The sequence below is a fragment of the Astyanax mexicanus genome, chromosome 5, assembly GCF_023375975.1.
Source record: "Astyanax mexicanus isolate ESR-SI-001 chromosome 5, AstMex3_surface, whole genome shotgun sequence".
NCBI classification, from domain to species: domain Eukaryota; kingdom Metazoa; phylum Chordata; class Actinopteri; order Characiformes; family Acestrorhamphidae; genus Astyanax; species Astyanax mexicanus.
Window position 1 is genome coordinate 16,926,709 of NC_064412.1, and position 13,895 is coordinate 16,940,603.

At 36.7% G+C, this 13,895-nt stretch overlaps 1 protein-coding gene across 4 annotated transcripts in view; it reads right to left on the reverse strand.

Moving 5' to 3' along the window:
* The window catches only part of itpr1a (inositol 1,4,5-trisphosphate receptor, type 1a), a 59,772-nt gene that overhangs the window by 16,712 nt on the left and 29,165 nt on the right, over positions 1-13,895 (reverse strand). For 2 of the 4 annotated variants that reach the window (XM_022675765.2, XM_022675763.2), the window contains exons 28-41: positions 13,769-13,846; positions 13,079-13,216; positions 12,843-12,968; positions 12,522-12,722; positions 11,300-11,415; positions 9,231-9,366; positions 8,935-9,060; positions 6,669-6,797; positions 6,443-6,563; positions 5,363-5,547; positions 5,063-5,211; positions 2,866-2,977; positions 2,510-2,545; positions 1,287-1,334 (exon numbers count right to left, since the gene is read on the reverse strand). In XM_022675765.2, the coding sequence (XP_022531486.2) occupies positions 1,287-1,334; positions 2,510-2,545; positions 2,866-2,977; positions 5,063-5,211; positions 5,363-5,547; positions 6,443-6,563; positions 6,669-6,797; positions 8,935-9,060; positions 9,231-9,366; positions 11,300-11,415; positions 12,522-12,722; positions 12,843-12,968; positions 13,079-13,216; positions 13,769-13,846 (1,701 nt within the window). The remainder of the gene's footprint in view (positions 1-1,286; positions 1,335-2,509; positions 2,546-2,865; positions 2,978-5,062; positions 5,212-5,362; positions 5,548-6,442; positions 6,564-6,668; positions 6,798-8,934; positions 9,061-9,230; positions 9,367-11,299; positions 11,416-12,521; positions 12,723-12,842; positions 12,969-13,078; positions 13,217-13,768; positions 13,847-13,895) is intronic. The other 2 variants (XM_022675764.2, XM_022675766.2) reach the window with 2 other exon arrangements.

Below are 13,895 nucleotides of genomic sequence, written 5' to 3' on the forward strand. Positions count from 1 at the left end.
TTCTGAGGGGCGGGTTTTGGACTGATTTTGGGCTGGGTATTTTTGTTGGACCTGGCAACCCGCTTGTCCCTTCAAACCGAGGTCTTCCAGACCCACACAGAGCGTAGTAGGTGTTTGAGAATCACCGGTAAGATGGCAGAACAAGCACTATATTACCTTAGATTAACGTGTAGTTTTAATGTTTTATGGCAGAATGCTTCATAACAAGCATAAAAAAGATCGCTAGTAGTTAGTTTCAGTAACTGTTAGCTAGCTAACAAGCTAACTTTCCAGTTCCACCTTAAATAACGCTACAGGTGGCTGCGGGCTGCAGCATTTAAGGCGGAACGGAAAAATAACAATAAGCTAATCAGAGCTCATTTCAGCTCCTCATCACAGAGGAATTAAGGAATGGACCATATGAATTAATTTCTCCACCTCCTGCCCCCTTTCTGAAGAAATACAACGACCTTAAATTAACTAGTTAATCAGCAGCTGCTCCTGAACTTTAGTGCTCCAGTGCTATCATCACATCAGCCCAGCAGCGTCACCTACACACCACCGCTAGTAGCCTGGTAATAAAGCAGTGTTATTTATTATTTATTTATTGTTCATTAACGTCATTGTGATATCCCAGTGATTCCTCTGTCACTGAGGACCCACATTCCTGTACATTTTATTGTTTTTGTAACACATTACTTGCTCCAGGACCAGTGTATATTATGGAGGGTTTTTTTTTCAATAAGATTCATAAGCCAGAAGCAGAAATTTTTATAATTCAAATCGTTTTGAATCAAAAATCGATTTTGAATCGAATCGTGGCCCCCAAAATCGGAATCGAATCGAATCGTGAGATAGTAATCGATTCCCACCCCTAACTCTTATGTACATCAGAAAATCAACAAAAAATCCTTTTCCACAATATATGCCAGAATATTTACCCACATTTCGTTTAGCGCAGGATTAACATAACCTGAGATGATGTTTTGTGATTTTTACAGCTTGTTTATGCAAGGTAAAATGATTCTGTGGAATCCGAATCCGAAAAAATGACTAATGTGGTGCATTCGAACTTAAATTACTGAGCATGTCCATTAATTTAAGTTAACCCAACTCCCCAGTTAAAACCACGCAGCGCTATAGTCTACAAATTCTTATTCCACAATATTATTTTATGATTACACAGGTACATTTGTGTCTTTCTCAGAAATTGTGTGTACATTTTTCAGTTTACAGTTTTAAGTGTGTGGTTAGTGCAGTGTTAAGTTAATTCCAGAGGTCAGGGGTCAGGGGTCAGGATGACCTACCCTCCTCTGATCCTCCTGCTGTTTTGGTGGCAGATTCACATCCACCTCCTGAGTGAGTGAGCAGAGCAACAACAGAACACTAACGCAGAGTTAGTCATCATCACCATGCAGCAGCACATACAACATACATACACAAACAGCATCATGCAGCACACTGTCATTTTCAGTGGTGAGACTGTCGAATGATTGGCTGCAGTATGCAATTTGTTCATCATCATATTATTTAAAAACGAATGCATTTACTGAAAAGACAGTAAAACTGAAAATACAGGATAAGATGAGCATGCTAAGCATCTTCAGAAAATGAAGGGAGTCTGTCTGAACACTGTCACTTCATCTGATGCTATAAAACCATGAAATCATTACCACAATAATAACATAATTTTATAAAAAAAATACATAAATATATATTAAGGTTTCAATAAAGAACTTGTTAAAACTTAGCTGAAAAAATCAATTAAGCTAATATTCAACAACTACTACAAGCTGCTTGCTGAAGATCTGAAAATGAAGCTAATATTTGCATACAAAGCAGAGAAAGGATATAAAAGAGAATCACAGTGCTTCAGTTTCCACTCTTAAAAGATTATTAAGAAATTATACTTAAGGGAAACTGTGCCCAAGTCATGTCTATGTATATGTATTCTCATTATTAAGGTCACCATATAAATGCTTTTTTAAAGCAATGTGTTAGTCATGCATTAAAATAAAAACTAAAAACTAAAAAAATCAAAGTGTATTTTCTGTTTTTACAGTCTGTTCCAACTGCTTTAATTTTAATGTTTTATGTTCCATAAAACTAGTTCTGACCAAATTTCTAGAACAAAATGTTAAACTATGTGAAATTGTTTTCGTGTTATTTATATTATAACAGAATTCTAACCTTAAAATATTTACAGTCGCCTGCCCGCAATATAAACATGAATCAATTTTGAGTTTTAAAAAGCATCAATATTCAGAAATTAGCCCAAGCTCTTATGGGTTAAGAACAGATGCACCAAGCAAAACAGCACAAGAAAAAAACACCACACTAAAAATAAAGAGTATGAAAATATTAAACAGAAGTATTACACCCAAACACCTTTATCTCCTAACAGTTACACACGGCAGAAAAGCCAGGAGCTCCAACACACTACAACTCAGTTCTAGAGAAAAAAAAAAGGAGGAAAAAAAAAACACAAAACAGAGAAGAGATAACAGCGTGAATAAGAAAACAGAACAACCTCAGTAACATCCATCTCATCATCAAATGTCATGAGCTGAAAAAGAGGAGTGAAGGTTGGATTAGCAAGTGAGACATGCACACGTCAAACACAGCCAGAGATTAATCTGTGATCTAAAGTAAAGCAAATGTAAAATAAAATAAACAAGCAAATAACATAAACATACAGTAAATGCATATTAAGGTGCTCTGAGAGAACATTCATTCAAAGTTAAAAGCATGGGTGCACATGCACAGAGTGCAGGGAAAGAGAACACCTATATAAGCTCTTGGCATCTACTCATAACATTTAAAGCTGTTTGCTCCTTCTATCCACTCTCTGACTAAATGCTAACTATTCTTTTCTTCTCCTGTTACCTTCTCCCCATATCCTCTGTCTTTGGTCATCATTTCCCGGAGGGTCTGTAGAACTTTGATGCATAAGCGTTCCTCATTCTCCTCCAGCAGCTGCTTCGTGTGCTTTATCAATCTGTAGAGGAAATGATGAAGATGTTATTTCAATGCACCTTTCAATATGGCTCCTCACAAAGCTGTTTTCAAATAAAAAAATATATATATATTAGGGATGCAAATGATTAATCGACTTTAGATTAATTGTCGATCAAGAGGTTGCTCGAATAAAATGTATTACTCGCGATTAATCGCTAGAGGGCGCTACTGTAGTAACTTGAACAGAGCGTGAGAACGAGAGGTGAACACGACTCGCGAGAGACCAGGGTTGAAAACAAAATGAAGCGGGCGAAAATAAGTGCGGTGTGGGACCATTTCAACAGTGTTAATTTAGGCAAAGAAGTCAAATGTTCTCTGTGTAATGCGGTATTGAAATACAACAGTTCCACTAGCTCACTCAGTTATCATTTGAACGCCGTCACAGTTTCACTGAGAGCGCGAGCGTGTGATGAGAGAAGGGCGGAGGACATTACAGAGAGGATATGCAGCATGATCAAGACAGTTGACGGTACAGGGTTTCAGGATCTCTTTGCATTGAGGATTGTTGAGGATTTCCTAATTAATAGCCTAGATGCAGTTTCTTCATAATCTATAGGCTCAATAATAATCTGTTTGGCTCTCTATTTAATTTCTTCTATTCTTTTTTTTTTTTTTTTATATGTCTAATGGTACAAAAACGCAAAAACTGATCCTTAATTTATTTCTTTTTTTAAATTAAAGAATGTATTTTCTTATACCATAAAAAGTCTGCTTTCTTTTCCTAATGCATAATTACTTGAGGAATATATAATATAATATAATACAATATAATTATCATAATATAATATATACTTTTTGAGCTCAGTGTTTTAACTATTTAGCTGGTATTTTTAAAGGCCCTATTGAAACACTAAAATTCAGGTAAAAACGCCGCTTATCAATTAATCGAAAGTCGATCGATAAGATCAATCAACTAATGATTAACGAATTAATCGATAATTTGCATCCCTAATATATATATATATTTAAAAAACACAAAAACTCTAAAAATGTACAATTTGATTTGTTTAACACTTTTTCTATTTCATAGGTTTAATGCATTTATTGTTGTGTTACATACATTACAATGTAGAAAATGTATAAATAAAGTGAACTATCTATTAGGGACGTGCCGTATCATATCGTACGCAATAATATCGCCAACATTTTTGAATATTGTGAACAATATTATACCCTACAAAAAAATCGTGCCATATTACCCACCCCTAATTATTACATCAGGGTACTTCTTTTTCCAATTTCACATTGTATATCTACTAAAAAACATGTTTTATCTGTCTAGGATCCTTTATTTTACTTTAATCCTGGATTCAATCCTGGACATTCTGGATCATTGACTTCTGATAGAAATCTGATAAAATTCTTGTTTTTTTTTAAATAGCTCAGTTAGGAGTGTGCCATAGCATATCATATGCAATAATATGATTTAATTTTCATTTTGTTGCAGTAGTGTATTCTTGAAATATTTTTTTTTTTATTCAGTGTTTTGTTATATCCCCAAGAATATCGTTATCGTGAAAATATCATAAAATATTGTGATAATATTTTAGGTCCATATCGCCCACCCCTTCTATTTTTTTTAATGTAACGTTTTCCATACATTAGATTAAAAATACAGTACCTTGACAAAAATATAAAACTATAAAAGTATAGTATATAGCAGAGGCGTGCAGACATAGACATCAAGTGGTGCTAAAGCACCACCAACTCTGCCCTTTATCAACCAAAGTGCCCTTTTGAAATTATTATTAAGATTTTACTGAGGCCGGTTTGAAATGATCTTTTGAAAACCTGAGCGATTAAAAACGAGAATGAAAACAGAATGCCCTGAAATCAGCTCGCCCACATCCGACCTCTCTCTTCCTCTGTCACATGATGTTACAAATAAAATTCACTTTTCATTCATAATGCAGTGTTCCACTTGCGCTAAAAAAAGCCCTTTTTTCACCCTGAGCACTTGCCCCCCAAAATGTCTGTGCACGCCACTGGTATATAGTATATATGTATCAGTGATATAACATTAGGTTGAATAAGGTTAACGTGTTGGACAGCTTTAAACACATACTTGCAGATGAATCCTCCGCTCTCACACTTGCGATGAGCCTCAGTGTGTTCTGGGAAGAGCAGCTCTGGACGATGGAGAACATCCACCAACACAGACAACTCAGCCTGCACCAGAGGCCTCAACCGTTCCTCCAGTGCTGAAACTATGTCCTATACACACACACACAAACAAACACACACACACACAAACACTTAGAGTAGGCACTAAAGAAGATAATATAAACTTGTATATACTGCTAATAAAGAGTTTTAGTGACTTTGCTGGAATACAAGTTTCCAGCCCTAATCATCACTCTCTTACCTGCAGCCTCTCAATGATATTACGGTAGTCGCGGGACGCAGTGAGCACAGAATCTCTGCGTGTGGCGTTGCGGGCAGACAGTCTCCAGCTCAGAGCTGTTTTCTGCACAATGTTGTTGGACTTTATGAACAGATTGTTCACTTGACAATCTAGATCCACTGGGATGGCGATGGCCCGGCCCTTAGCTGTACACAAAATACACACAGAAAACTGCTGTAGAAACGTTCTGTCTGCAGCAATGCAAAAAACTAAAATCCATTATTTTATAAGATTATTATTATTATTATTATTATTATAATTATTAATAGTTTCATCAATAGTTCTTACCCTGCACTTTTTTTCCTGGAATACAAGTACTATCAATTAAAGTAAAATTTAAGTACTGGTACTAAGTAAAAAGACCAATGTACATATAAATAAAAATAGGAAAAACATACAAAATATATGTGCTATATACTACACATTCTGTGTGTATTGTAGCTTAGACAATTTCACGAAGTAATGTGCAGACCAGTGTGAAATATAAGTAAATAATGTCAATTTCTCAATCCTGGTCCTGGCTTTACATGGGTTTCCTGTTTTAACACACACTTCAAATCAATAATGTATCTACCAATCTACTAATAAACTGATGAGCTGATTAGGAAAATCAGTAAAGAGTTTGTGGTGGCGGGCTTCCAGGAACAGGGATGAGAAACACTGGCCAAAAAAATTAATGTGCTGGGGGAAAAATCCATGTGGTTACTGTGCCCTCTTGTGGTCTAGTAAAAGTGTGTGCAGATGCTATATTGATCATAATATTTTAATTTATTGATTTTTGTGTTCAGCTGTCAAATTCACCTATGAATTCTTCAGCTAACACAGTGTCATATCTGGTGTATCTGACATGCTGTATCTGTCAACTGTCTGACAGTTTACAACTTTAACAAACAGAGTCTATTTAGCTAAGATATGCAAATAAGATGACTTGTGTATTCCTTCATCAATAACAGGACAGCACAATATCAGTTTAAAGGTCTGGGAGATCTTTTCATCTTTAAAGGGATAGGACGGACTACTGCATTAAAGATGAGCTCTTACCCACGTCACTCAGCACCTTTATACAGCCCTCCACACTGCCCTTCTGACTGGGGAGCAACCAGTTACAGTGGTACACACGAAACACTCCCTGCAGGAGCTGCACAAACACTGGCTGACGGGTCTGCGACAGACAGAGAGAGAGACAGAGAGAAACAGCAAGTAATTTGCACCAATAACAGCAAAAATACAATTTTCACAGCGTGTTATGTGCTGCGGTTGCTGTTACCTGCAGACTGGTACTCTGGTCAGAGAACGGTGAGCTGAAGAACGTTGTGACGATGCTCATGATGGTCTCAGTCACATAGCGCTCCAGAACTGTGTCTGCATGCTTACGGTCACTCGTGTTGTTACACACCTAGATAAAGCAGAGTTTTATTTAATAACTGCTACCTTAATAAAAGAACATGTGACTGTGAGTTTTAGAAAATATTGTGATATCAAGTATTCTAAACAATGCCAGCACTAGATAAAATATCTTCTTTTGGAAACCCAGCAACCGTGGTGAAAAAAAAACATATACTTAATTGTACTTAAAACATATTGAGAAATGTCTAAGTATGCTGTAAATATACTAACAGATTTTTGTACTGACTAAAAATATATTAGAGGTAAATTAATATTATGCTTTCATCAAAGAATTAAAAGTTTAAGTTGAAAGTTTAAAAGTAAACTTTGGTCATACTTTTTAAAAAAGTACAATATATTGTATTTATTTTAAAAATAGACTATTATAAAGTACACTTTAGGTTTAATATAATTCAGTATACTTCTAAAATACTGATTTCCATAAATACTTTTGTCCACTTTTAAAACAACTGTTACCGTAGTTCACTTAAAGTACAACATATCATGTAACTTTTTAGAAAGTAAATTTAATTACTACTACTAATTAAAAAATGTAAAGTAATTTTCTAACATGCTAAAAATTGTAATACAGTATATTAAAATATATTTTTATACCCAACAAAGTATACTAGAAGTGTGCTACTTACAAAAGACAGGAACAAGAAGCATACTTGTTAAATACTTGTGTATAGGGCTGCCACAAACGATTATTTTTATAGTCGACTAATCACCGATTATTTTTTATGATTAGTCGACTAATCGGATCATACGTTAATTGAATATAAAACACAGTTTATCACAATAGAATGCAGCTGCTATTATACAACCAACATTAGATTTCAGCTATATGCTAACTAAAAATAAAAACAATTAAAATCATAGTTCATTAAACCTTTAATGAAATATGCAGCTTGTTGTAACAGACAATTATTTTACTGTTTAGCATAAAGTGTAAACAACTGTGTAAAATAAGGATAAGGCACTGGCATTTATGAAACATCTCAACCGTGAGGTTGTTTGAACTATTATGAAAAAAAAGTATATTAATAAAAAATGCCTCTATGTCCAGATATTGTGTACATTACCGTACACAGGGCAGCGGTCTGCACAGATCTGATTGGCAGAGGAGAGCGTTTGGTGATTTTACACCACACATGACTGATCTGTGAGTTTACTGCACCGAAAAGCACTGAAAACAGAAGCCACTGTCAGAATGAAATCCTTCTCTGTAGTTTATCGGTTTGGGACAGCATTTGTGACAACGTCTGGGTCCGGATCCGGATCGCGGTCCGCCTATTAGTGACCTCTGTTTTAAAGCTATCAAGATGAGTAAGTTAAGTACTAAGTTAACGCTCTGTTTACGCTAATTTTAGCAGCTAAATAGCAATTTAGCTTCTTCGTCATTTAATCAGCCACAACATGCCTCCTTTTCAGGTGCTCGTGCATCGCGGTTGTGCTGCCGAGGAAGGCAAGTTCTTCATTGCAGATATTGCATTGCACGCGTTTCACTTTTATTTTCTTGGTGATCCCACACTTTTGAGTTCTGTAGCGGGGTAGCCATGAAACCAGAGCCTGTCTGTATAATGTCCTGAGATGTCGTCCACTACCAACCCCGGTTTCCACTACTGCGCATGTGCGTCCAGGACAGAAAGGCAGTCGCAGCAGTTTGGAGAGAAAAACAAAGAAAAAAAAAAAAAACGACTAATCGACTATTAAATTAGTCGTCGACTATTTTAATAGTCGACATAATCGTGACTAGTCGACTAATCGTGGCAGCCCTACTTGTGTAAATATATTTAACATCAATTCTTAGTTCATTCTTCATATGCCGGGTGTATAATAATGATACAGTTGTAATACTTATGAAATGTATTATAATTTTACTCTAAACATATTTAAAATATGGGGTTACATACATGAAGTAGTATTAAAGTTTAAATGTTACTTAAGTATACATAACATATCCATTTTAGTACAGTTTTAGTACAAAAAAAGTTTCATTTTAGCACTCTTTAAATATACTGATTAATAATGTGGCTACAAGTACAATTAAGTGCTCTATAGTATAATAATGCTTTTTTAAATAGGGAACACCTGATTTCATTAAATGGATATGAAATCAGAAAAGCAAATGCAGGACTTCTTACCCTGCAAATGTCCACCAGAAAGTCATCAAACAGTTTCCACATATGATTACTGGTGTAGATCTCCTTCATCTCCACCTCTGTATCTACATAGCAGTGATTCAGGAAATTCACATACGCCATCTTCACCTGAGAAAAACAGGCTGTTATTTTCCTTACAGATATATTTAAATATACACACACTCACATTTTACTGCTCTAATAACTGCCACACTTTACACTCCCATCACATACAAACAACCCTATAACAACATTTACTGTTAACATTTTACAGCACACACACACACACACACACACACCTCAGGGATGCAGTCTTCATGTGTGACCACACGCACAATGTCATCAAGCGGGAGAAGAGAGTTGCACTTGATCTCAGTGTAGACATTCTTTCCCTCCGTGCAGACGGCCAGCAGCTCCACCAGGTGGATGTGATACCTGGAGAGGACAGGGATTTTCAAACAGGTTTAACCCACATCATTATAAACACAGAAACAGCCCCAACAACAACAGTCTACTGCTGAGATCCTCACATAATGTACGTTTTAGGGCTGCACGATATTGGAAAAGTTTAACATTGCAAGTGTCCTTTTTTCAAAGATATATCATATATATATATATATATATATATATATATATATATATATATATATATATATATATATATATATATAGGCCTGGACAATATTTCGATATCGGTATTTATCGCGATAAGAAATGTTTCAATAACGGTGATATCATTGTTGCGCTATATCGATAAGTATTATTTACACAATCAGCCTCCGTATCCAGGCTACGTCAGTGCGCAATGACGTAATCATGGGTCGGCTGAGCACCGCTCTGCATTGCATCTAAAATGTCCCGCGATGAAGCAAAACCAACCTTAACCGAGCGGATCTCAGCCGCGCTCCGGTCCGCACCTACAATGTCCCGCGATGAAACGAAACCAACCAAAATCGAGCGGATCTCAGCCACGCTCCGCACCTAGAATCTCCCGCGATAAAGCGAAACCGACCTTAACCGAGCGGATCTCGGCCGCGCTCCGCACCTAGAATGTCTCGCAATAAAAAACGAAACCGACCTTAACCGAGCAGATCTCGGCTGCGCTCCGCTCCGCACCTAGAATCTCCCGCGATAAAACGAAACCGACCTTAACCGAGCAGATCTCGGCTGCGCTCCGCTCCGCACCTAGAATCTCCCGCGATGAAGCGAAACCGACCTTAACCGAGCGGATCTCGGCTGCGCTCCGCTCCGCACCTAGAATCTCCCGCGATGAAGCGAAACCGACCTTAACCGAGCGGATCTGGGCCGCGCTCCGCACCTAGAATCTCCCGCGATAATTCTCGGCTGCGCTCCGGTCCGGTCTGTTCCACCACTTCAAGCAGTTTCACTACACACAATATCTGAGACACTTTTGTAATTTATGTTGTATCTAAGTTATTTATAGTTGGTAGGTCTGTTTATTTGACGGGGATATCATGTTCCCTTTATATATATGAAGGTTTCTTGCATTCTTTATCCTGGTTGAAGCACTTTTGTTTTGATCTGTTAAATATGTTTACAAAAGAATAAGAAGCTCTGCCTCTTTTGTAATGTAAAGTTATTTATATTGGTGATATGTATATAGGTTATAGGTTTGTGTTTGACAGAGATGTCATGTTTTTATTTTGCTACATGCCAATAAAAGTGAGCATTAATTTAATTTGAACAATTTTTCATTTCTAAAGTTTGTGAGAGGAGGCTTTAAAAACATAAATTAAAATTTCAAACAGTAGTGTACATATTTCCATTGCAGTTTTTCTGAGGCCTTCAAAGTATTTATATCGATATCGAAATTATATCGTATCGACCGAAATTAAGGAATATATCGTGATATAAATTTTGGCCATATCGTCCAGCACTATATATATATATATATATATATATATATATATATATATATATATATATATATATATATATATATCAACCCCCACCTGTGCGCTGTCTTGCATTCAAACCTATCAAGAGCTGAGTCAGCGCAGAGCACTCAAAACCCGAGGAAAACAGCAAAACAACAGTAATCAGCCCATTTATCAGGCATTTAAATGGCTTTTTAAAGGGTAAATAAGAGCATTTTTTCTGAAATTAAAAGCGTGAATTTAGCTGTTACTGGAAATATCTGTGCAATACTGTGCTGGACTGAGGTACTTGTGGTATTTGTGGATGGAGGCCATTCGGTTTCCTCGTGTTTACTCCTGCAATTACCCCCCCCCCCCCTTGCACTTCTCAGGCAGCAGCAGCCTATCACTCACACAGACACAGAGACAGCGCTGTGTAACATGAAACGATATATCGTGCAGCCCTAGTACGTTTGAAAAATTACACTCACCTGAGAGCACTGTTGTCATCCAGGCGCTCCCTCTCAAGACGCATCATCTGTACCAATGTCTGGAAAGATGCACGATCATTGTAGAACACGAGGACATCTTCACCTGCGTTCACCAGCTGCTCACACACACACACACACACAAACACACACACACACACACAGTTCAGTGCAGTTCAAAGACAGTTTTTAGTTTCATTTCATCAATGTCATTGCACTTTTATAAAATACTTAATTTAAGGCCAGTAATTTTGCCCCTTGTGTTCTGTATTTAACAGGTACTTTATATTAAATAATACACCTATAATAATACTACTGACATGGATTATTGGTTGCTTAACTTAAATGAGACATATACAAAGGTTCATACATTTATTATGTTACATTAGCACAGAGTGAAACTGATGGTCTACAGCCTGTAATAACAAAACTACCAAGTGTTCGTAAATGGCAAAATGGTCAGTGAGTGTATGCAATCAACTGCACACACACACACACACAGTGACGTGAAAAGATTCTGGGCTGTTTATAAAATGTGTAGAGTGTGATGAGCAATAAAAATTCCAAACCACTTTGCAGTGTGTTCAGTGCAGTGATACCAAACATGGTGGCCAAAAGAGCGCAACGCAAGAAAACTGACTTGTAAAACTGATTTGTATGCATTAGAAATAAAAGTGTACATATTTCTCCAATATTGTTTTATTCCCAAACAGTCCAGTTCATGACTGACAGCTCACCATTTTACACACATAACTGAGCATGTTCCTAGATAAATTAATTACTGTTTTATAACTTAACAATAACTCTGATTATCGTAAAATTAGCAGCTTAACACAGGCAGTGCACAGAAATACATTTTACCCCCCCAGCTCAACACTGTATAAATCTATGAGACAAAAAAATGTAAGGTATATAATACACATGAGGTCAAACACTAACTTTATGAGGTGCCCAATCATGAGCATATCATCATTGCTAAAAGAACATTGACCAAATAATTAAAATAATGTGATTAGTGTTGTTTAATTGGATAAAAAACATATTTTATATTGAATTTGCTTGTTAGAATCAGTTGCTACTGAAACCATCTGACTGTGATGAGTACACATATCGAGATAAATACTGTGTATTGTCATGTATTGTCATAATGAAATATTTTTTACTAGAACTGGAAACAGCAAATTGATGATGGGACACATGCAAGCAGGCAGCCATGGAAACCAACCTCAGCCATGACAATGTCCTGACATTTCTTGATGAACTTGTTCTCAGCTTTGACGATGGTCTGCAGGAATTTGAGGTAGTGGACGCTGCGGCCGTGTGTCTCGATGCAGTGAACAAAATGCTGCACCACTCTCTCATTAATCTCACTGCACAGCTGGAAATTATTCATAAAAATGTGCTGCATGGTCACTGCTTCCAAAATCTGATGGACAGAGAGAAAAAATAGAGATGAACATTACACACAGTATATTTAATTCAACATTTTCTTATTAATTTATTTTTAATATTAATTGTTAACTGCACTGGTGATGTAAAAGCTTACGCCAGGATTGAGGAACAAGTTGATGTGTTTGTGAAGCAGTGTTTGGTTCTGCTGATTTCCTGCACAGAAATTCTGGAGGAACTGATGAGCCAGGGTCATAATCTCCTGCATCCAGACATCCTCTCCCTCACACACACAAAGAACCATACAATCACGGACAAAAGCAACACAACAAAGTGGCAAAATGTATAATCTCTAAACCACAACACACAACACCAACAACACACCACACTTACTTTTTCATAGGGGATCTGCAGCAGTTCCAGGACTACTGAGTGAGCTCCCATGTTCCTGAGGAGACGCTGCTGCTGCTTCTTGTTCTTCCTGCCGGAAAGACACTCCATCACACACAGCTTGCTTAGTCTTAGGAGAATCTGCAATCATACACACACAAACACACAAAACACCCACATGGGTCTATGTTCATCTTCTTGCAGCTTAGGACTCATCAAACTCAGTTTTATGTGCACCTGAGTTTGCGTTACATACAGCACTGAAAAAAAGAGACCACTTTAGTTTCTGGATCAGTTTATCTGATTTTGCTACTATATATATATATATATGTGTGTGTTTGAGTATAATGAACATTGTTATTTTATTCTATAAACTACAGACAATATTTCTCCAAAGTTCCAAATAAAAATATTGTCATTAAGAGCATTTATTTGCAGAAAATGAGAAATGGCTGAAATAATAAAAAGGTGAAAAGCTTTCAGACCTCAAATAATGCAAAGAAACCAAGTTCATATTCATAAAGGTTTAGGAATTCATACATCAATATTTGCTGAAATAAGCCTGGTTTTTAATTACAGTTTTCATGCATCTAGGCATGTTCTCCTCCACCAGTCTTACACACTGCTTTTGGATAACTTTATGCCACTCCTGCTGCAAAAATTCAAACAAAGAGCTGTATATAAAAAACGTACCTCCTTCATGAGTCGGTAGTTGGAGCTGCTGGTGCTTTCTACCTTGGGTTTGTCCATTCCATCAGAAATGGAGTCACTCTGTTAAACAGTAATAGTAAAGCAAAACTTTTGATTAGCTTGAATTTAA